Source organism: Falco cherrug, chromosome 5, assembly GCF_023634085.1.
Source record: "Falco cherrug isolate bFalChe1 chromosome 5, bFalChe1.pri, whole genome shotgun sequence".
Classification (NCBI taxonomy): Eukaryota; Metazoa; Chordata; class Aves; order Falconiformes; family Falconidae; genus Falco; species Falco cherrug.
The window spans coordinates 28,053,236-28,073,970 of NC_073701.1; the positions used below are offsets into that span (position 1 = coordinate 28,053,236).

At 45.7% G+C, this 20,735-nt stretch overlaps 1 protein-coding gene across 8 annotated transcripts; it reads right to left on the minus strand.

Annotated features, from left to right (window-relative positions):
• Nucleotides 1-407: 407 nt before the first annotated feature.
• LOC102055259 (WEE2 oocyte meiosis inhibiting kinase) lies at nucleotides 408-20,035 on the minus strand. Of its 8 annotated transcripts, XM_055712338.1 has the most exons (16): nucleotides 19,313-19,660; nucleotides 16,078-16,277; nucleotides 15,231-15,279; nucleotides 12,549-12,721; nucleotides 11,781-11,902; nucleotides 10,355-10,501; nucleotides 9,459-9,560; nucleotides 9,045-9,130; nucleotides 7,971-8,141; nucleotides 7,740-7,882; nucleotides 5,311-5,347; nucleotides 3,961-4,021; nucleotides 2,893-3,033; nucleotides 2,177-2,264; nucleotides 1,871-1,959; nucleotides 408-575 (listed from the first exon to the last, which is right to left on the minus strand). In XM_055712338.1, the coding sequence occupies exons 1-16, from the start codon at nucleotides 19,643-19,645 to the stop codon at nucleotides 529-531; spliced, it is 1,989 nt and encodes a 662-aa protein (XP_055568313.1). In that variant the 5' UTR covers nucleotides 19,646-19,660; the 3' UTR covers nucleotides 408-528. The 8 variants fall into 8 exon arrangements, with proteins under 8 accessions (XP_055568313.1, XP_055568315.1, XP_055568314.1 ...); XM_027804601.2 differs by lacking the exons at nucleotides 408-575; nucleotides 1,871-1,959; nucleotides 2,177-2,264; ... (1 more) ...; nucleotides 3,961-4,021; nucleotides 5,311-5,347 and adding an exon at nucleotides 6,158-6,916 and having other exon boundaries at nucleotides 19,313-20,035; XM_055712340.1 differs by lacking the exons at nucleotides 7,740-7,882; nucleotides 7,971-8,141; nucleotides 9,045-9,130; ... (5 more) ...; nucleotides 16,078-16,277; nucleotides 19,313-19,660 and adding an exon at nucleotides 6,028-6,046.
• Between the last annotated feature and the right edge of the window lie 700 nt (nucleotides 20,036-20,735).

The window sequence follows — 20,735 nt, forward strand, 5'->3', positions numbered from 1 at the left end:
TGATCAAATGCTATGGTCGGGGGAGGGGCAGATGCAAATGTACAAGCGGCCTTCTCAGGGTTTGTGACAAGGAGGAACTTCAAGCCGAGCACCAGTTGAGGCCAATGGCTCTGCTCTAAACTTTGTGTCTAATGCACTTAAGTTAGGGGAAAAAATGGGGAATGGCACCTATAGAACAGAGGAGGGATTTTAACAGAGGCGATTAGGCTGTCAGGCCCTGCACAACAAAAGAGAGATTGTTAAGGCAGCCAAGGACTTAAGGTTTGAAAACAGCTGAAGATGCAAACCAGCTGAAGAATTAATGTAGCTGCCCGGTTTACCTTTTCTCTTGAGAAAGTAAGAAAGAAATCCAAATGATGATGAACAGAGAGAAAACACACAGGAAAACAAAACACATACAGAGACCCTACAGGTATCAAACATTTTATTTCTTTTTTAAAGAAACTACAGCAATATACGTGATTACAGAATTATGAAGCACTGTTAAACAAAAGGAATTAAATGGCCTGGGTCCAAGCACTTACGACCTCACACTTTTTCTTTTGTACCACCATCACTCAGAAAAATTACATTATCTGAAAAGAAATAAAGAAAATTTAATCTTCAGGATGGTTTTGCCCTGTTGCAAGCCTGCACAGCCACAAACAAAATCTCTTTGTGTTAAAATACGCTGCAAAGACATGTATTTCAGAACAGTTCATAAAATAAAAGTGTCCAATACAGGGTTCTTGCTGTCTCCCTCAAAAGCTGACAATTCAAGGCAATGACATATATTGTGAAACCAATAAACTTGATGAAAAGCTGCTGAACAGTCAAAGATATCAGAAACATTTTAAAATAATGGTTTAATTCTTTGACTATGATCTCTATCCATTACAGCGTATTTCCTTTTTATTTTGTCATTTTCAGTATGGACTACCATGTCATCAGCCTACAGGAAGCTCACATTCCATCAAGCCTCAGTAATTTCTGAAGCATCTTGAGACTGGGGATATTGAACACAAAGAAACCATTAGGATAAATACTAGTAAAACAACAAGAGTTTTGCTTCTCCCCTCCAGCTATTTATAAACAGCAACCTACAGCACTGCTAGCTGAACTGTTCATGTGAAAGTTTTACCATTGTTTCGAAGAGGCTGCACAGCAGAAGCATCCAGAACTGTGGCTCGTTTTTTTCCCTTCTCCTCTGGTCCAGTTTTTTTAGATACACTTGTGTAACAGAAATGTTTACTACCCAATTATTTTCGCCCTCCCTCAAAAGCCACAAGATAGTGGCTCTACCCACGGTAAAGCTGTAGGATGTTCATGCTATTTAAAGGCTCAAGGAAAAAGTTGAGTTTCCCAGTTCTCTTCTTCATTGTGTCTACCCAACGGCAAGTCTACTCCCTGTCCATTCTGTGCTCTTCTTACCAGTACTGGCTACCAGACCGAGGTAAATTCTTCATCAAGTTATCCCCACATAGAACATCTTTTACAAACAGAGGTCCTTAAAGTTATGAAGCATCTGGTCTTAAAAATGAAGAAAAAAATCCCTGCCAAACCAATACAAAGCTACTAAACAAACCCTCCTTAGAAAAGGGATCTGCCTGACCTGCAGAACTATGTACTGGTGCTCTTAAAACACACAGTATCTATCTCCTACACAAACTGGTTTGTGTGAGCAAATGAAGCAGCAGCTTGCAACTACATGCTCTCATTTTCTGTCTTCACAAGCAGCGCCAGAGGACATCTACTGGTACAGCCTACCATTCTCCCAAAATCCCCAAGTGCAGATACTGAGGATGATGACAAACCAAGCTCTATTTCAAAGGTCCTCCACCTCCCCTCCAACCCAAAAGGGCAAGATAGGCCTCGGTATGTTGTTCCTTACCTGCTATAATTGTTGTGGCCTGCCGCCTCACATTGTTTTTATCTGTATATTCACCATAGTCTATCTTCCCTTCAACATAGAGTCGAGCACTGAAAAAATCAAGAATTTGGTTCTGGTCAGAGAACTGTACTGCTCTTTTCTCCTCTCTCTATGATTCTGAACACACACGCTTTTGCATCAGTTGCCTGTAGGAGGTCTGCTAGCTTATTTTATGGCACTTCTCAGTATAGCTCCTGATCACCATAATTATTACATCAATGGATTAATAAGGCATTAAATCCTCCATGATCTTAATTATTCACTTACCCCTTCCTCACATATTGATACGTAACATCCCTGAGGCCTGGTCTAAAGACAGAGATCCTGTGCCACGTCGTCTTCTGACTGACATCACCTAAGTTACATAAAAATAACAAAGTTGGATGCCAAATCCTTTTTCATGCAAGTCTCAGAAATTAGTTTCAACATGTTGGTGTTCTCAAATTATGAAAAGTTATTTGCAATAGAAGTATACCAGCACTCAATCCCCTGCTCCGTACCAGTAGAACTCAGTGTTCCACCCATCTGTGTTCAAATGCAACTATTGCACAAAAGCACAGTTCAAACCAAGAGATGTTTTCCTGGAAGCCAGAGCTCATACATTTTTTTTCCCCCCTCACATTCCACATTGAACAAAAGTTAGAGAAGAAGAGACATCTGTATCATTCATTTTTCTTCTCCTCTTGGAATACAAATAAGAGCATGGAACTTGCTACACCTCTGGCAACCCCAACAGTGAAAAACAGCTGACTCCATACTCTTTCCTCTCCTCCAGAGGAAGGTCGACATGCAGATGTCTATTCAGTATATGCTGCTGGGGATCAGTAAGCAACACACAAATGCAGCAGCATCTGTCCTGACCTCAAAGGAACTTCTCTGCACCCAAGAGATTTACACAGCAGCCTGAAGACAAAACATGGTGCTGATGAATATGCAAACATGACCTTGAAACGGCGGGAGCACATCACTCATTGCAGACTCACCTCCCTGGGTTACCTCACTTTCCGATGTTCGCCATATTTCATTGGTTGCAAGAGAAAATATGGTAACGGGATTTTTTCCTTCCACTTGCCTCATGATAGGGTCCTGTCCAACCCGGCCAAGCAACTGAACACGATTCATGGCTGAAATGTGAGAGAGTAAATTCATATACAGGTGAATTATGACGCTTTTAATCATGGCAAGTTGTAATTCAGAAGCTTTTGACAAGGGCCAGAACAATGACTTTCTGTACTTCCAACCATTTTTCAAGCTCTTGTGATTTTTGGCTTCTTCAGGCCCTGCTGACAGTTGACTATGCCTGTACTATCGTTATCACTGCTAAATGAGCTCATTTAGAAAGTTCTTATTCTTCCTGTTCCTTTGTCATCTTTTTCACAGACACATCCGTATGTCATTTAGACTATTTTGCATTTACTTATCTTGACTTTTTTTCATTAAGAGAAAACCATACCATTGCATTGTTTTGTTCTTAAAACAGTACCTTTAAAACAACAATGCTGCATTATTATACCCCATCCTCTGAATCAGAGGGTCACTAGTTTTTACACAGGTACCAGGACTGGGTGGACACAATTTATTACTTCTCCTTGTTCAAGGACCAACTGAAGGAGTTCAGGGAAGCATTGCTCTTGCACAATGCGCACGTGAACTGAATGGTAAAGTCTGAAGTGTACACCTGGAGCAAATCACGCTGGGGCAGCAGCATCCAAACAAATCCCCCAGGCACGTGGGAGACTGAGGAGGTACTAGAAAACATGACAACAGAGTACCCGGTTCACTGCCACTAATAAAGCACAACTACCTGCCTTTTACAGGTCATACTCCGTGTCAGGGCATTTTTCTTTTCCCCCTCAAAGGCTGCTTGACTTGACAAAGACCAGGCGGGAAGCTACTTAAGAATCTGTTTGTTTGAAACGACACGTTTTTAGTCACTGCATTCAGGAGCTGCCATTTCTATCTGTTTTTCTCCTGGCATATTTCAGCCATTGTAAAACTGAGATAAAAACCATGAAGAGTAACAGCTAAATTTCATCTCAGGAGCTACTTACATCTTTCAAGTACCAATGAGCCAACTGAATCAGACTCATGTCTTACAAACTGGCGAAGCACCTGAAGAAACAGACAGATGTTAGTTCCCAAGATACAAAGTGCAAACAGTATTTATATGCTTTTACACCTTGCTTTCTGAACACTTACAGAGGTTTTGCAAGTACATTCTTTTCCAGTGACTTAGAGGGAAGAAATCCATACAGCTAAATAAAGCCAACAGGACTATTAAAAGAATACCTGGTTAAAGTGGGGTTAAAAAAATCCCTAGAAAAAAGCATGGCCCGAAAGTACATCTCCATCAATTATTTTCAGGACACCCAGTAAGGACTGTTTTTCTGTAACACGTATTAGGAGGAGGAGGGGTTTGAAGCAGTGAGGTTGTTTACTTGGTTGGGCTTTGGTTTTTGGAAACAAACACAGTAGTTTCATCAGCTTTCTGCTTCACTTCAGAGATTAACAAGCTGTGCCCAAAATGTACATCTATCCACCTCCATAGGTAGTATGATGCACTGATAACTCCACATTCCCAAGCAAACAGTAAATCAAGGCCATGACAACCCGAGTGCTCCAGTTAAACAGGAGTGAGAAAATGGAAAGGAACTGACTTGATGCTGGCAGATACCATGCCCTAAAAGACAGCAGGAAAAGAGCAAAGCCCAAGACCACCTTTGCAAGAGGCCCATATGCAGGAACTGAAAGAAAAGCTCATCTCCTACAACAAGTGATTGCAAAACTTAAAGGCAGGCAAGACTGACAGTCCTGTGTTGAACAGAGATGCTAAACCAGATGAAATGCAACTTACAAAACAGAAGTTCTTCAAGTATATTTGTATGGTTCATTGATGTACACTCAAATCATCTAAGACTCATTCCATGCAGAAGCTGGATCTTCTAACAAATCATTTTTTTGAGTAACTAAGTTAACTAAGGTCCAGCACTTGTATTCTTGTAGTATGTAGTAGTATGAACAGAAACAGAACTTCCCTCTTTTCTTCATAGGTAGTGCCACACGTATTTTGAGAACAGGCAGAAACACCACCTGTGACCCTACAGACCCATAGGAGAATTCCCTTTTTTTCCAAGGCCAGATTCCGTGCAGTGGTAAAGGCCGCAGCACCTATAGCTACAGAGCTCGCAGAGGAAAAGCCGCTCGCACGCAGGGCTCTGCCAGCGCCCGGCCCGGCAGCGCGGCGAGCTGCGGGGAGTCGCTACCCCCTCCTCGGCGGGGCGGGAGGGCTTCCAGCTGCCCACCTCCCCGCCCGCAACGACCCTACCGCACTGCGGCGGCGCGGGGCCCCGCTCCCTCAGGGAGCCGTTAAACCGCCACCCGCGGCCCCGGCGCGACCCTACCTGCCACGCCGGTCGCCGCAACATGCCGCCGCCGCGCCTGTGGAAGGAAAAGCACGGCTGAAGCGGCGCCGGAGGGCGCCCCGACCGCCCCCGGCACCCCTAAAGCGGCACTGGAGGGCACCCCGACCGCCCCCGGCCCCACCGACCGCTCCCACCAACCCTTCAGCACCTCTCCCGCCGCAGCCCGCCGGAAGCGGAAGCACAGGGACGGGTCCTGCCCACAGAGGGGCCGGGGGAAACGCGACCCTCTCCCCGCCGGCCGTGCTGCGGGGCCCGGGGGCGGGCGGGCCCACGCCACGAGGGGCTGCGGCGGCGGGCGGCACCTACCCCCAGCCACCCGCGGCCACACTGTCGCCTACCGGGTGAGCGACGTCTCCCGCCTGGCGGGGAAGGACGCCCAAAGGAAGAGAGAGGGGGGAGGAAGAAGAAAAAAAAAAAAAAGGCAGGCCGTCGTAGATAAAAAGATTAAAATCTTTATTTGCACGTTTCGCTTCTCATAGGGTAGCATCCGATAGTTCAAAAGCTAGCACCGTCCAACACTTGAGAACGAACTTCGGTAAAACCTACAGATAACAGTTACAGGCCCAGCATCCTCCCTGGCTGCAGGCCCCCGGCAGGGACTCGCAGAGCAGTGTTTAGCAGGGGGAGGCCGCATCCAACACATACCGAAAATACACACAATCTAAAGAGGAAACTCAAAAAAAAAAAAAAAAAAACCTGACGAGGCCTGCAAAAGCCCTTTCTAGTCTCCCTGCAGGGAGGGGGCAGCCCGCTGAGGGTGGGTCCGCTCCTCCGAGGCCAGCAGGGCCTGGCCTGCTGGGGCATAACCAGCTCATGGCGTTGTGCTTGGCGCTGAAAGGGAAGGAAGGGAAAGTTTTCCTTCCACTTCCACGATTAAGGCCCCCTTAAAGGTTTTCCTTTTACTCTTTGTATCCTCAAGTGAAATGCCACTCCAGTTGCATCCCAAGGCCACCAGCACTGCTATGTAACTATCTGTATCCTGGTGCGTTGTTAAAATTCTACCTCAGGCTGTACCTCCGCACCCCTCGGACCCAGCTGTAGGTGCTGTCTGTGTACAGCCACCACCTCCCCTCTAAGGGTACACAGGTGGCCAGAATGTGAAGACCACAAAACTACTATCAATAACAGGGCCCAACTAAAAGAGGGAAGCGAGTAGAGGAGATGCCATCCTTTCCCTTGCATGGCAAAGCTATTCTTAGTCTAGAACAAGACCAATTACACAAGAAATTAAAAGACTGAGGACAATAATCTTAAATCCCATGATCTGACACTTATAAGCCAGACATTCTTCCCTCAGCCAGCATTCAATCATAATTGAGGGAACCAAAAACCATGACAGGGAGAGCTAATATGGGGTATGGGTCTGTACGGACCCTCTGCTTTCACAGGGCCACTCAGCAGCCAGAGCTTTTTGGACAACACAGAAGTTCAGTATCCCAAAGTAAAGCTAAATGAGCGACAGCTCTTCCCTCCCACCAGGCGCTTGCTCTTCTGCTTGGAAGAGGTTTCAGACTCTTGCAACTTGGCACTTCCTAAGGGCTGGTCCTTCATGAGGGTCTGGGCAAGGCGGGCTGCTCTAAGTTCCCTGCAGGGGGAAGACAGAAGGGAAAGGAAGAAAACCACATCATGCATGAATCCGTCTTGCACAAGAGGATTACTGCAGTACTCCAGCATTGCTGGAGGGTGCTGACTTTTCACACCAGAGGCTGATGAAGCTTTGAAAGTTTCCCAAAAGAAAACCAGCAACACACTGGCATCAGCATGAAGAGTCCCTCTTGGCTTTTTCCCCCCCATCATTTCAGATTTTTGTGAATGGTGGAACTTAGATCAGTGCCATCTCGTGCAGCACATACCTAAGGCATATGCTTTTTTTATTGCCTTTTTTCCTGATGCTAGTGGCTTTCTGCAGAGCACATGCTCTCCTGTATATATGGAAAACCTAATCCCCATCTGACTATTGCACTAAGAGGGGTGGTGGGGCAAATCCTAGCCCCAGCACATCAAAACATTACTTCTAACAGCAGTGAGAAGGAGCAAAGGGAAAGAAACTGATACTTCTCTTCCTTCTGTGCTAGACCATTATCTCAATGCAGTATCAGTTCCTCATCTGCCCACTGGCTGCATATTGTATCAGTATTTTCCCCATCACCAGCGGTTGCAGTAAGCATGCAAATCCACTTTTCTAATTTAGCCAGCTCCTCAAAGCCAGAAGTGAGCCACAGCTGCTTGGGCACTATAAGTCCCTGCTACAGCCCAATCATCCTCCCAGCTCCAGGCACCGGAACTGACTGAATATTTCTGCATATTGGATCTCCCAGTATTACTACCCTATATTCACCCACAGAAGCCTGGTGACCAGCACTTGTTGTGCCCATGTTTTCTCCCCTTCATGCTCAAGCCAGTCCTACCTTTCCAGCATGGCAGTCTTGCACTTTTCCACATTTAGCTGCTTCTGGAGCTGCACAGCTTTTCCACGTGAAGGACAGAGAACTGGATGTTTAGTAAGAGCTGTGGCAGAAGGTCTTTCCACTGGGTCAGGATGAATCATGAGCTAGAAGGCAAAGGAGTTCAGAGTTTAGCACTGCCCCTGTCACATGCCAACTGGAAAAGCCTCTGTCCTGACAAGACTACTTCCTCACCTTGAGGAGTTCAAGAAAGCGATGAGGAAGCTTCTGGGGGATTGATGGGATATTGCCTTTGCGGATGTCATGCCACAGGGCCCCATTGTGAGGCAGCGGTGCTGCACCAGCTGCCAGAGCTACTGTGAGTGCCAGGGCAAAGATGTCTGCCTTTGGCAAATAGCAGTATTGCTGCAGAGAGAAAATAAATAGTTATAGAAAGGGAATGTCTTGCTATACTGAGCAAGAGTGGGTTGGGGTACCAACTCAAAAAACCCTAGCCAAACAAGTATGTGTATGACACTGCCTTCACCATCCCTGTTAGCTGTTTCCTTCTCTTCAGGATGAAAAGATTGATAGCATGTAGTATTGGTAACTGATAGCACATTGGCTTCCACCCAGTCACAAGGAGCTTGCAGCCCATATTAGGATCACTGCAGCATATCCAGAGGGTGGCTTTATAAATGGGTGCCTCCAGCCTTCACCAGACGGCAATAAACTAGCCATGCCCAACTCAAGCTAGACTGCCTGTGATGTGTTGACCTAACAGTTCCTAAATCCACTTACAGCACAAAAAGATACTGTCACTCAAATGCCAGAATTGATTAACACATTCAAACTTGTTGTTACATACCGACTCCTTTTTTGTTCACTGGCCAGAGTGGCAAAGCTGCAGTCAGTGCAAGAGTTGTGTTGTGCCTCCCACCTCTCCACCTACCTGATCAGTGCTTGTTGTACAAAGCATTTGTCTGAGTGTATATATTCTGCAGTAATCACATCCAGCAGTTTAACCTCAGCTGGGTGTGTAAATGAAACTGCATCAAACCGATACAGATTTTGTCCCATTCATCCCCCACAGGTAGAATAGTTGCAAATAATCTAATGATTAAGTTGCTTATAAATTATGTTAAATATTTACATGACAAGACCCAGGCTTTTAGTATTAATAAAGAGGTGTTAATTTTCCTGATTTCACAGCCAGACTAGGTACAAGAAAGAGGAGATAAGGCAAGGAATATGCCAGACTGGTGATTTCACTACAGCTAATCTCTCCCCACTTGCTTGCCTCCCTGTTCTCCCCACCAGTGGCTGTACCTCTTGCAAAATCTCTTTGGCCAAAAACCGTCTGTCTCCTTCCTCCACCTGGGGGTTTGTTATTGATGTCACATGGCCAAGGTCACCTGAGACAAAGAAAGAGCAACTTAGAGAAAACTGATGCAGGTCTCCATCAATAAAAGCCTGCATTTTATAGGCACCAACAGAGCAATCAGAAAATACCAAGTAAGAGAGCAAGGCTGCTCCTACTCAGGAGTCCAGGGTTGGAAACAAGCACATGAGTTTCCTAGGACTTTCCTCCTTAGCAGAATTAATTCCGGTAAGTAGCAGAGGCATTTAGAACTATGCTGTCAGTTTTGTATGCAAGACTTTTCAGCCAGCAGAAGAGAGCTCTTTCAGGCAGTAATGAGGCAGCCCTAATCTTAAGCCAGTGTAAAGTGGGCTAAAACCTACCAATCTTATACACCACACCAGAAGAGAATTCATCTTCACTGTCACTCTCTTCCTGCCCAGCAAGGCCCGCAGCTGCCAGCTTGTGACAGATGAAGATATTACCTGCAAGACAGCAAAGTTTAGCAATAGTGTGATATCTGTAGCCAGACTGCAGGAGCCTGACAACTTTGTAAAAATCCCACCTGACAAGCTAGTTAAGCTTTTCAGCCAGAGAAACTATGCACGTTTCCCACCCATTAGTCTGCTTTCTGCCCAGCTCATGTATTCAGCCATAGAGCTAACAGAAGACAGTTGTACCTTGTGCATAAAATACCCTAGCACAATCAACCTTCTGCCCCCCCCCCCCCCCCCCCCCAAGCTAGAGGCATGATTTCAGCAGGAAAAAAGAACTCCACTATAAGGATCCACCTATGTGACTAGGGGTGGGCAGAGCATTGCCCTGGGGGTATCCATCCTCAGCTGCAGAGAGGAAAGCTTCTTACCATTTTTTGCAGGAACTTAATCCCTCAGAGTAGGCACAATAAATATGCACCTCACTCCAGCTTGCACATACAAAGGTCAAGTGTTGTGCAACCAGACAGCAGCAAATAAGGAAGTCCCTGTCCTCACTAGCAGCCCTACTTGCTCCACCAGTATGAAAGTGAGTCCCATTAGCCAGGATTATGAAGATCACAAGACTGAAGTAAAATGCTGCCAACTATCAGAGAAGGCTCAGTTTTAGAGCAACATGAGATTAACAAAAAAAGCAGCCCACAAGTCATTCACCTTTCAGGGCAAGATCTTCTCTTTTTCCTTTGAAGCATTGCTATAGGTCCAGTCAGAAGGACCTATTACAGGTCCCACCCCTGGAGGGTCACTTGGAAGACCCTTCTCAAAAGCAGGGGAGCGCTACTTACTAGGTTTGATATCCAAGTGCACAAGGCCAGAGTTGTGGATGTATTTTAGTCCCATGGAGACTTGTAACAGTATTTCTTTCAGCTCTGCCTCTGGGAAATACTGGCCAAGCTTCGCATTCTCCAGCAGCACATCTTGGAGACTCCCACCTAGATGAAAACAGACGGTCTGAGACATGACAAAGATCTTATAGAGCAGCATGTTTGAAATAGCTTAGTAGAAACCATTGCCCAGAGCACTTGCAGGCTTGCTAGTGACAAACCCTGACAAGGCCAGCTATATATGCTCTAGTGATCGAACTTGGACATCACCTCTTGGCTTCAGCCTTATAGCCTCAGAGCACCCTGCCTCCTGCTTGCCAAGGACCGAGCAACTACAGTTCTACCTACAGCACCAGAAGGGCTGACACCGTAGTGCTGCTGCCGCTGCAAGTGAACCAGTCAAAAAGTTAATTACTTCTGCCATACTTACAGGCAGAAAGCAGATACATGAATAGCGAAGCAAAGAAATTAAGCTCCTATTAGCAGATTTTTGATTGAAGAATGTAACAGAACATTGAACACCGAAACAGAGTTTTATGGGTCTCCATTAAGGCACTGGCTATTTCACAACTAATACCATGGCCTCTCGCCCCATCAGCCTGCTTTTCAATACTTAACCTTTAGTCTCAGATGTTCATCCACTACAATGCAAGAAATGCATCAATACTGCAGCAGCAATCATGTTTCATGGTTACCTCCTCCAGATTTGAAGTCATTACTCCAAACAGTTACCACCACTCATCAAGCCCCAAGGCTGCAGGAGCAGTTGAAAGCTGAGCACTACATATGTGAATTCAGCTCCTCTGGTAACCAGAGGTTTCTTTTCCAATGTGTCTCCCAGACAGTGGTATGACCAAGGGTGAACTCAAGTAAGAGGGTACCACCCTGCCTGCAGCACCCGCATTTACAGTTTACCTCATTAATTAGCTCTGTTCCTCTGCAGCCGTTGAGCCCTTTCTTCTAGCCAAGACGCAAGGTGCCTTTGTCTCAGCCAGGTATCACTCTTCAAATCACTGCTCCCCTCCATTAAGAAGGGTTTGGTTCCAAGATACATGACACTAATTGGCTGCTCTTGAGTCACTCACATCAGGTTATGGTTACCTGGGCTGTCCCAGATGCAGCTGTAAGCACTGGCGTGGGGAATACTCTTCTAGGCCAGCCAACACAGAAATTTTAAATCCCACAAATTAGAGAGTATTTACTGCCTGTAACACATTGGGACCATTCAGAGCTTTGTCTAAATATTACCCCTTACTGGGTTCTCTACGGAACTGTAGCCCGGTGCAGTCTGCTTTGTTGTAAGCCAAAATACCCCACATCGAAGTACAAAAGAAGGTAACTGCACCCACCCTGAGATCTCGGCCTTTAACAATGTCACAGCTCTTACCATTGCAGTGTTCATTCTGGATAATCATGTGATCGTCCTCTGCCCATGCTGAGTAGTAGCGCACAACATGGGGGTGGTGTCCCAGCACAGCATGAGCATAAACCTCGCGCAGTGCCAGCTGCCTAGAAAGCATGCACAGAAAAAGCAGTGGTGACGGGGTGCCAGTGTCCTGCTTGGGACCATGAGAGGAGCCCTGGTTTGCAGCCTGGCTTGAGAAAGGGAAAGCAGAAGTGTTTAGCACTTTCTTTTGGGTTTTGAGAGACAGACTGGCTCTCACAGCTGCTGAAGCAAAACCTGCCCTTTCTCACATGTGCTAAGCAGCTGTCAAAAAAAAAATAGATCCCTGAGCAAGTCTTTGTTAAAGCAGCAAAGGCAGCTTCAAAGACTGCTTTACATGCAGGACAACACTAGCTGGACAGTACGGCTGTAACCAGTGCTGGCCATACAGCAGGGCAGGAACATACCACAGATGAACTATTTGACAGTTATTTTAAAGACACTGGCTACATGGACCCGAGGAATTCAGGTAACTGTCATCTCACTTTGCAACACATGGGGCTTCTTCGCTTTCTCAGACATACGTACTCAGTATTTCCAAAGTGGTAACTTCCCCCACTCTCCCAACCGTTACTTGGGAATGCAACAGCAGCCAGTGTTTGCTCATGCTACCCCGCAGATACCTTTAGGTCCACACCCCCTCCATCCCCATCACACCTCCCAAGAACATGCCTGTCATTTCAACTGGCATTTTCTAGCTAGCACACTCACTCATCTGAGGATCCTGCCAGAGGCCTTTTGGAGCGTTTGATGGCATAAACACATCCATCAAGGCGTTTGATGCACTTGTAGACAGAGCCAAATTCCCCCACACCAATTTTTTCTAGTTCCAGGAACTCCTTCTTGTAACGGGAAACCATATTGCTCGCTTTCAGAGGGTATCTCTACAAGGTCACAAAAACAGCAAAGACAAGTATGAGTTGAAAGACTTGGATAATAGCATTTGTCATGTTTTTAGAGCAGTGTAGCACTTTCTCTCACAGAGCACCCATGTTGCTCCCTCTCCCATTCTGCATTTTCATTCAGGCAGGCATGCAAGTGTGCTACCATTTCTTCTTGAATTACTCCCTTTCACTCAGGCGTGTTGTATATTTTAGACTACCTAACAAAGGTTATCTTGGCCTGGTTTGGCCAAGGCTGTTTCTTTTTTTTGTCGTTTGTTTCCCCCCTGCCCCCAAATCAGTACGTAATAGCCATAGGCGTAGAAATTGCAGCTAAGGAGAGCTGTAGTCTAGCTGGCTACATGTGCCTAAGCCTCCTTGGGTTACTGCCATCACATCTCTTCTCTTGGCAGGCCAGCCCAGTTCCTAGACCCATAGCTGATGGAGTCGGGGATGAACAGCAGGCAACAACAAAATACTTGTCTTTTGCCCAGCTACTGCACACTCAAGAAGATGCGTTACCAGTTTTGGTAGATGGTACCTCAGAATTAGCCAGGCTCATGCACTGAATTTGTGTTTAAGTAAGAGCTATTGCCTGTTTTGAGCTCGGGAGACAAGCTTGTTGGCTTCATGTGGCTCCAGCTAGGTAGGAGTTGCTTTGCTCTGGCAGCTAATGTTGACTGCAGGAAGGACATTATACATCAGTTCAGGCTGTCACCAGGTTTGAAGGACCAGCTGTTGGCTAATGGCACATTAGCAGGTCTCAGTATCCATTTGTGTTCCCAGCGATTTCTCACCAGGAGCCACTTTTTCCACAAAGGGCTGAAAGCCTGCAGCTGGAACTTCGTTATTGCTACAGTAATGGTCACCAGGGAAGTAAAATCTGTTAGTACTGCTTGTAGAGTGATGCCTGCTGGTGGGGGAGACAAGTGAAGAAGAGATAAGCAGTGGAGCATGAAGTGAACAAGAGAGTGAACCAAGTGATTTTTCTTCATTCTGCATCCTTTACGGAAACAGTGGCTCATGTTGCATGGTGGTTTCTGTGGAAACCGCTGCTGTGATTGCTGTACTACACAGTATACGACCTTAAAGGGTGGGTGTAAAGAGTTGGTCCTCACAGCCAGTAAAGTGTGGCCCATGTGAAATAGCAGCCCTTCACAGCAGGTTGTATTTCATAAGGCAGCTATATTTTACAGTATCTTAAAAATCTCAAGGAATAAAGATACCTCCTAGTACATAATTTATATCTATATTGCATAATCTAATCAGAGAAATATTATTCTGCACGAGTGCTAAGTCACAAGTTACGTGAGGCTTTCTTCCAAGGGAAAACAGTAATTGTGGTAGCCCCAGATGTTAAACCTGGTAGCAGATTTACTCTGCAGCTGTATTTTAGCACGACCCGTTTTCCTGCAATACCAGTCTTTTCCGCTAGAGGGTGCCATTGCTCTTCCAGTGAGCCCAATTGTTTCACAATTAGAATGAACAATTCTACCTACTTGCACGAGGCAGGATACTTTCTTCACTTCAAGGGGCTGCTCAGGAAAAAAGATTATTTTTTTTGCCTCACCTGAACACAGATCTTTAATTCAGGCTTGGCTTGCCTTCCAGAAGCCAGCTGGATGAGTAGGTTCCCCCCAGATAAATCTGGGGAAAAGGCTGCGGGACACTGGTTCCCACAGCAGCTGCCCATCTCTGCCAGCACAGCTGGGTGCACGTGAGACTTCGCATACGGCCCCATGCAGCCACACCAACATACCCCACTGCTGAGGTTTGCCAGCAAAGCAAAGACATCAACATGAGCAAGAGAACTTGGGTTTGACTTGTAAGACTGTGCCTGCTGTCCTGTACCTACATAAGCTGTGGTGGGGCCTTCCCTTGGACCCCAAGGCACACAGCCACCCCCAAGCCAGACGTTTTCCTACTGAATGCAAGTACAGAATTTGCTGCCGTGCTTCAGAAGTTTGCCACTGACTACTGCAGCTGACACTGCCCTCCATATTAATCCACATCAGAGCCATTCAGCTCAGTCTTCGTGTTTTTGCAGTGCAGGTTTATATATTATTTGTAACATATAAACCATGTTCCAGCCACATCCAAAGATGCTCAGTACACTATTCATAGGAACAACAATACACCTGCTTTTTCAAACCACAAAGGTACAGTCACTATTTTTGCTAACTCAATAATAAAGTAACACAGTACTCGCTGAAGAGCCCAAATTATATTTCCTAGAAAGCCCTCCTGACCAAGATCAATGAGTTTTGGGATTACTTGTCAAAGTTTCAGATTTGCTTTAGTACAAGTTTTCCTTAGAGACAGGAATCATTTCTAAGTTTGTCTCAAACAAAAGTTAATATAAAATATTCAGCTTGGAATTATTCTGTCATAGGTATTTATCCTCTGTCATGATGCCATGATTTATACTCCAACAGCAGAAGAAATTTCATCAATCACCAAATCATTACAAGCATCTTATTCTCTCTGTGGAGGGAAATACACAGACACTCACCTTTGTAGGTAGATCCTGTTTTACCTGGCTTCTTGGATCAGAATCCCTCCTATAACGGAAGTTTAGGAAAGTCTGCATGTATCATTTCAGTGAAGCAATCCAACTGAGATTTGAAGTGAAAACATTTTCAAAGTTTCAAAATAATCCCCAAACCTTGCTTCACAGTTTAATCAAAGACATACTTTGTCAAGTGTTAATACACAAGAAATTTCTTGTTTAAGTCTTAAAGACTGTAGTCCCAGGCTAGGAAGTCTTTGTTTCCATTTAGAAAGCCTCCACATACCAACATCAGTACTGCTCACAGGACAGAGCAGCATCATTCAGGGGCATCATTCTCCTCGCCACCTTAGTGGTGAACTACACGGGAGATGACCTTGCACAAGAAGCTCCTAGTGAAGGAGAGAACTTCCCCACTGTACTTTCAAGGGCGATGCCCAGCTGAGCCTCTCTCAGCTGAGCCAGAACTTTGGCAGGTCAGCAGTAGTGGCCTGCACCCATCTTAAAAGCTGTATTATATGATAATGGGCACATTTCTTCCAAGTTGTAGGTATGTGTATAATTGAATCAAGCTCCACTCATGGTCAATAAAAAAAAAAAAGTACCTCAGTGCTGTAGGAGAAAACTGTAAGTGGGGCATCAACAGCTAACATTAGTGAAAAACAGAAATTATTTTATTTATATTTCTATTACCTTCATATGTCTGCTAATGTTTGCTCCACACCAATTAATACTACAGAAGTGAATGATTCATTGTTAGCAAGTCAGTCCAGGTACTGAACATCTCCACTACTTATCTCCTTCAAACAGTCTCCTTCCAGCCTGTTATTTAAGAGTAGGTCTTACTTACAGCTCTCCTCTGCCCTTCTGCTTGCCATGAGGAAGAAAGAGCATTTGTCGATACGACTCTGGTGTGAAGGGATTAATGTTGACAAGAGAAGCTTGGGTGCAGTCGTCTGAGTCAGCACCAGGAGTAAATCTCAGATGTCTGAAGCCTTTGGGTGGAGCCTTTGTCCCAGATGAAGGAAAAGCAGTCTTCGATAACAGGCTCTGTATTGGGGGGGAAGTGGGAGATAAGCCGGCAAAGTTATTGTTGCTGCCACGTCAGAATAAAATCTCTGCTCTCCTGCAAATCGAGGAGAGCTCCTTTCCTCAGGATAAGGAAATTATTAAACCCCCACATCCCTAACTTAGTTCTGACAGTTTTCTTCTTTCCTTCCATGAAGTATTATGTTCTTTGCTAAACCTTTCTGGATTCTATTCCCTGCTCACTTGGGTGAGGCCTGCAGAGCCATTTTGGCAAGCACAGTCCTTAAGAGGAGACAGCTGCTCTTCTTCCCCACCTAAGACACACAGAAATTGCATCATCTTGCATTAACAAGGAAGACCCAATTCCATCGAGCATGGAATGTTGCATCAGTTTGGTCAGGACAGGTTTGTCAGGGGATGAGATAGAACATCACCCAAGTTTCCTTTCAATTCCCCAACAACAAGCAGCATTAGCACAGGGCAAGTTGTTAGAAATATTTTTATATAGCTACTGGCATAAGGAGCAGAAAACAGTTCTCCTTGAGAATGATAAACAGTTTCAGAAATTTAAGGTCAGAAGGATCCTCTAGGTCTTCTATAGTTCAGCTTCCCACATAAGACAGCCCATTAGGGTTTCACCCACTAGTCCAAAACCTTGGGCTGAGTAGAGCATAATTTCAGAGAAGCACCCAGTCTTGACTGAAGACAGAAAAATCTACTTACTTTCTGTGATTTGCCCCCTCAGAAACCATCAGCTTCTTGAAAGTTACTTTTTTCCCCACCACTTGCGTGAGTGCAAGGACTAAACATGGTTTTAACATCTCTCCTAGTTAAAAGCCCTTCAAGAACTCAAAAGTCCCCCCATCATGAAGACCATGATACTTCTGTATCTTTTTGATCCAACCATGTCTTCACTCTTTTCAGTGCAGATGTGGCTCCAGGATCGTATCATTCCTTCCTTCTCTCATTGTAAGTTTTTGAAGGTAAATAATAAAACTGGATGCAGTATTGTGCATCCACCTAACTGATGCTGCCCTCGTGGATATAGCTACTTGTGGGACATCTCTCTATTTCTATACCACACTTGGAAGTTCAGCTGCTGGAATACTATGATCCTGCAAGTACTTGTTGATTACTTCCTCAAGCTACGGTCTGCACCTCCTTGCTCTTGGGTGGAAAAATTCAGTATATGGATGTATTAAAAGCAGCATACCCTCAAGCCCAATTTATCCAGCAGCCTAGAAGCTCTGTAAGATTGTGGCTATGTTCTAGTCTAGCCACAAGTCAAGAACAGGATCTGGAATACGATTACAGCCTGCTGTTACATGCATACAATTCCCATCTGCTTTACTAGGGCTCTATTGTGTAATCAGACTTCTCTTGTAACACCATCTGATATTAGCTACTACACAGTGTAAGGCAGCTACCCTAACTAGCTCTTGCAATCGGTTCCAGGATTGGGTAAGTCTACAAAATACAGTCATCTGCCTCCTCTGCCACGCATCCTACCTGGAGCTCCAGTGCTCATCTGTCTGCAGTTCAATGTGTCTCTGCACTCTTACCCTTCCTCTCGCCTTCAGGTATCCCAAAAATCAATGCTCCCGGCCTTGTTTATAAGCGGATGTAGGCCCTGTAGAGCCTGCCCTCTGCAGCATGCCTGGAATCTAAGACCTTTCTCCCAGAAGACAGCAAAGTTGTTGACTTAGTGCAATTGCTGCTCATGGGCTACAAACAGCATGTCTTGAAGCATCTAGCCAACATGTTGTCTACACAAGAGCACACACTAAAGAACCCTCCATGACTAGTAGCTCATCTGGTCTGGAAGAGACTCTAGACCTCTCACCTACTTTCAGATGAGGTTCAGGTATATTTCTCATAAAGTGTCATTGCAGGGAATTCTTGCAGTGATGCCATTTAGAGCCACTTTCCCCTAGACAGCAGACCATTCCTCAGTAAATAAGGCCACACGTTCAGTCATATATGTCCATATAATCACCCTTCTCCCCACATAATCAGGTTTCTGGACTGGGGGTACAGAAGTAAAATCCTAGCCCAGAAGTACTAGAAGTGCTGATCTTTTGTGTACTAGTTAAGCAAAGGAAAACCCAGTCTATCAGTAAGCAGGAATATTGAGAGGGGACTGAAAGAGCTACATTTCGCTGCAAGTCCTGAGTGCTAGAAGGCAGCTAGAAGCTGGTGCCAAGTCTCTCCTTTTTGTCTTCTGTAAGCACAAGTGGTTGTATTATATTCTATATAAGATGTGTCAGAACACACAGGCTGGCATCTCTCAAACTAGCTCCATTTTAGGACAGTGGCACAGAAGATAGGCTAACCTTCTTCCACAAGCACACACTGATTTGTTACATCTTCCACAGCAGATTTGCTACCCCGAGAACAGAGTCTCACTTTCCTCAAATTCACCGAGCAGCTCAGTTTCACACAACAAGAGAGTCAGCATCACTGGACAACAAGCTGGTTTGAAGCAATCCAGACTCGCCAGACGAAGCCATACCCCAGCCACAACATCATTTCCAACTTTATCTTGAAAGAGAAAACTCACTTGTATCTAGAAGTGTACTGAGCAGAGCAGTCAGGGCAGCTGCCTGTCTCCAGGTTCCCCCTGGAATGGTGAGCTCTTTGAGCAGAGATGCATATATCCCTCTAGGAGCACAGCGCATCATCCTACAGAGATGCGACAGATGTCCATGCCCCCAAGTAGAGTGTGAGGGGCACAAGGGCTACCAAGACACATGCTTGAGGGTTTTTTTGTCGTTGTGTTTTTAAGTCAGACTGACCCAATGCCAACTAATTGGTTTTGGAAAGCGTCAAGACACTTGCTCCCACACACAGGTTTCTATTCACACCCACGTAATAACCCTTCCATAGTGAAGGGGCTCAGTCTAGGTTTCTAGGAGAAGAGTAGAGGCTAACAACAGTGACAGTGAGAAATACTTTCCACAGCGCTAGCAACAGATGTCCTCACCACCAACACAGTGATGCCCCAGCAACACCAGAGACCTTGGATGCTCAGACACAGAGTTGATACGTGCCATTACCTTGGGAGTGTGTGGGGTGTCACACAGCTGCAGCTTTTTCCAGGTGATATGCAGCGGTGTCTCAGCATTACCCTGGCTCTTACTCATATCCAGGGAAGGCTTCAGTGGGGGAGTCTCCCACGCATTCATCTTGTTCAGGAAAATCTCACTAAGCTTTCTCTGAGGGGTAGCTGGCGGAGGACTGCTCCCTTGACACTTCTGGAACTCATAGCTTCTGGTGGGGCTTGAGCTCAGGGCATCCTCCTCATTTATGCTTTGTTCTTCAGTCTCTTCACTGCAACTGGAAAAATCCAGTTGCTGAATGAATCCATCGCTGTTGTCCCAGTCATACATTTTACCACATGAAACAGAACAGGTATAGCTGATACTGGCCTGTTTTGTTAGGGGGAAGAGGGCAGAAGGCAAGGAAGACAACATTATTTACACAGGCAGATTAACCATCCTCTTCCTTGCCTTATCAAAAGCATTAGCTCTACTCCTGGCATGCACTCCCCCACCCTGATCCCACATGCACAGAAGCCTTGATCACTCATAGATACCATTTGATAGCATTGGTCAAAGAGGAGTACCCCAGATTTACCAAGTACAGATCCATCCAGCTGCTGCTCACGTAACAACAGATTGTGCTTTTTGTTTTGCTGGTGCAAGTCAAATACAATTCAGAAGTCACTGCCTTTCCCAGTAAGCCTCCAAGGCAACTTCTCCACCCACCAATACTTCATCCGCTACTCCCATCACACATAGAAACAAGACTACCATATCCCAAAAAACCCCAACACACACTAACCCTCCCCTCAACATTTTCTACCTTGAAACAGAACCCATGCTACATACAGCTGTAAAAGCAGAGGGTACCCCCAGCAGTTACCAGATACCACATAGACACTTCCTTTCCTGCCCTGCACATTTATAACCACCCCCACACCTGGTCAATGGCTAACAGGAAACATCTGGAGCTTAGCAGCACCTGTGCATGGTTGCCTGGTGGCTGAGGGGTTTTGCTGTGTTTGTGAATCTGCTGTGCCTGCAATCAGCTCTGCAGGGAGCCAGGGCTCCCTCTGAGTCATCTCCTTGCTTCTGCATGCTCTTCCCTCCCCCGGCTTCCAGGCCTACGGGGAGGTGATGCTTGCTGGCAGCCAGTCTGCTCCATGATAGTCCCATCAGAGATGCAGTCTTTGTGGGCTTTACTTGTATAAGCGATTACTTTTGTGGTGATGGGGCCCTGTGCTTCCTTCTTTTAAGCCTGAATTTCGCTTCCTGCATTTAGATATGTGTTAGTTTGGACAAGCATTGCAGTCTGCATGGAGAGGTTAGTAGCCTGATTTATAACCTGCTGGACTTCAGGAGAGAGTTAGGGACCATACACAGGTTGTTGTATGGGTTCCCATCTTGAGGTTTCGAGGGAGAGGAGGAAGAAGCTGGC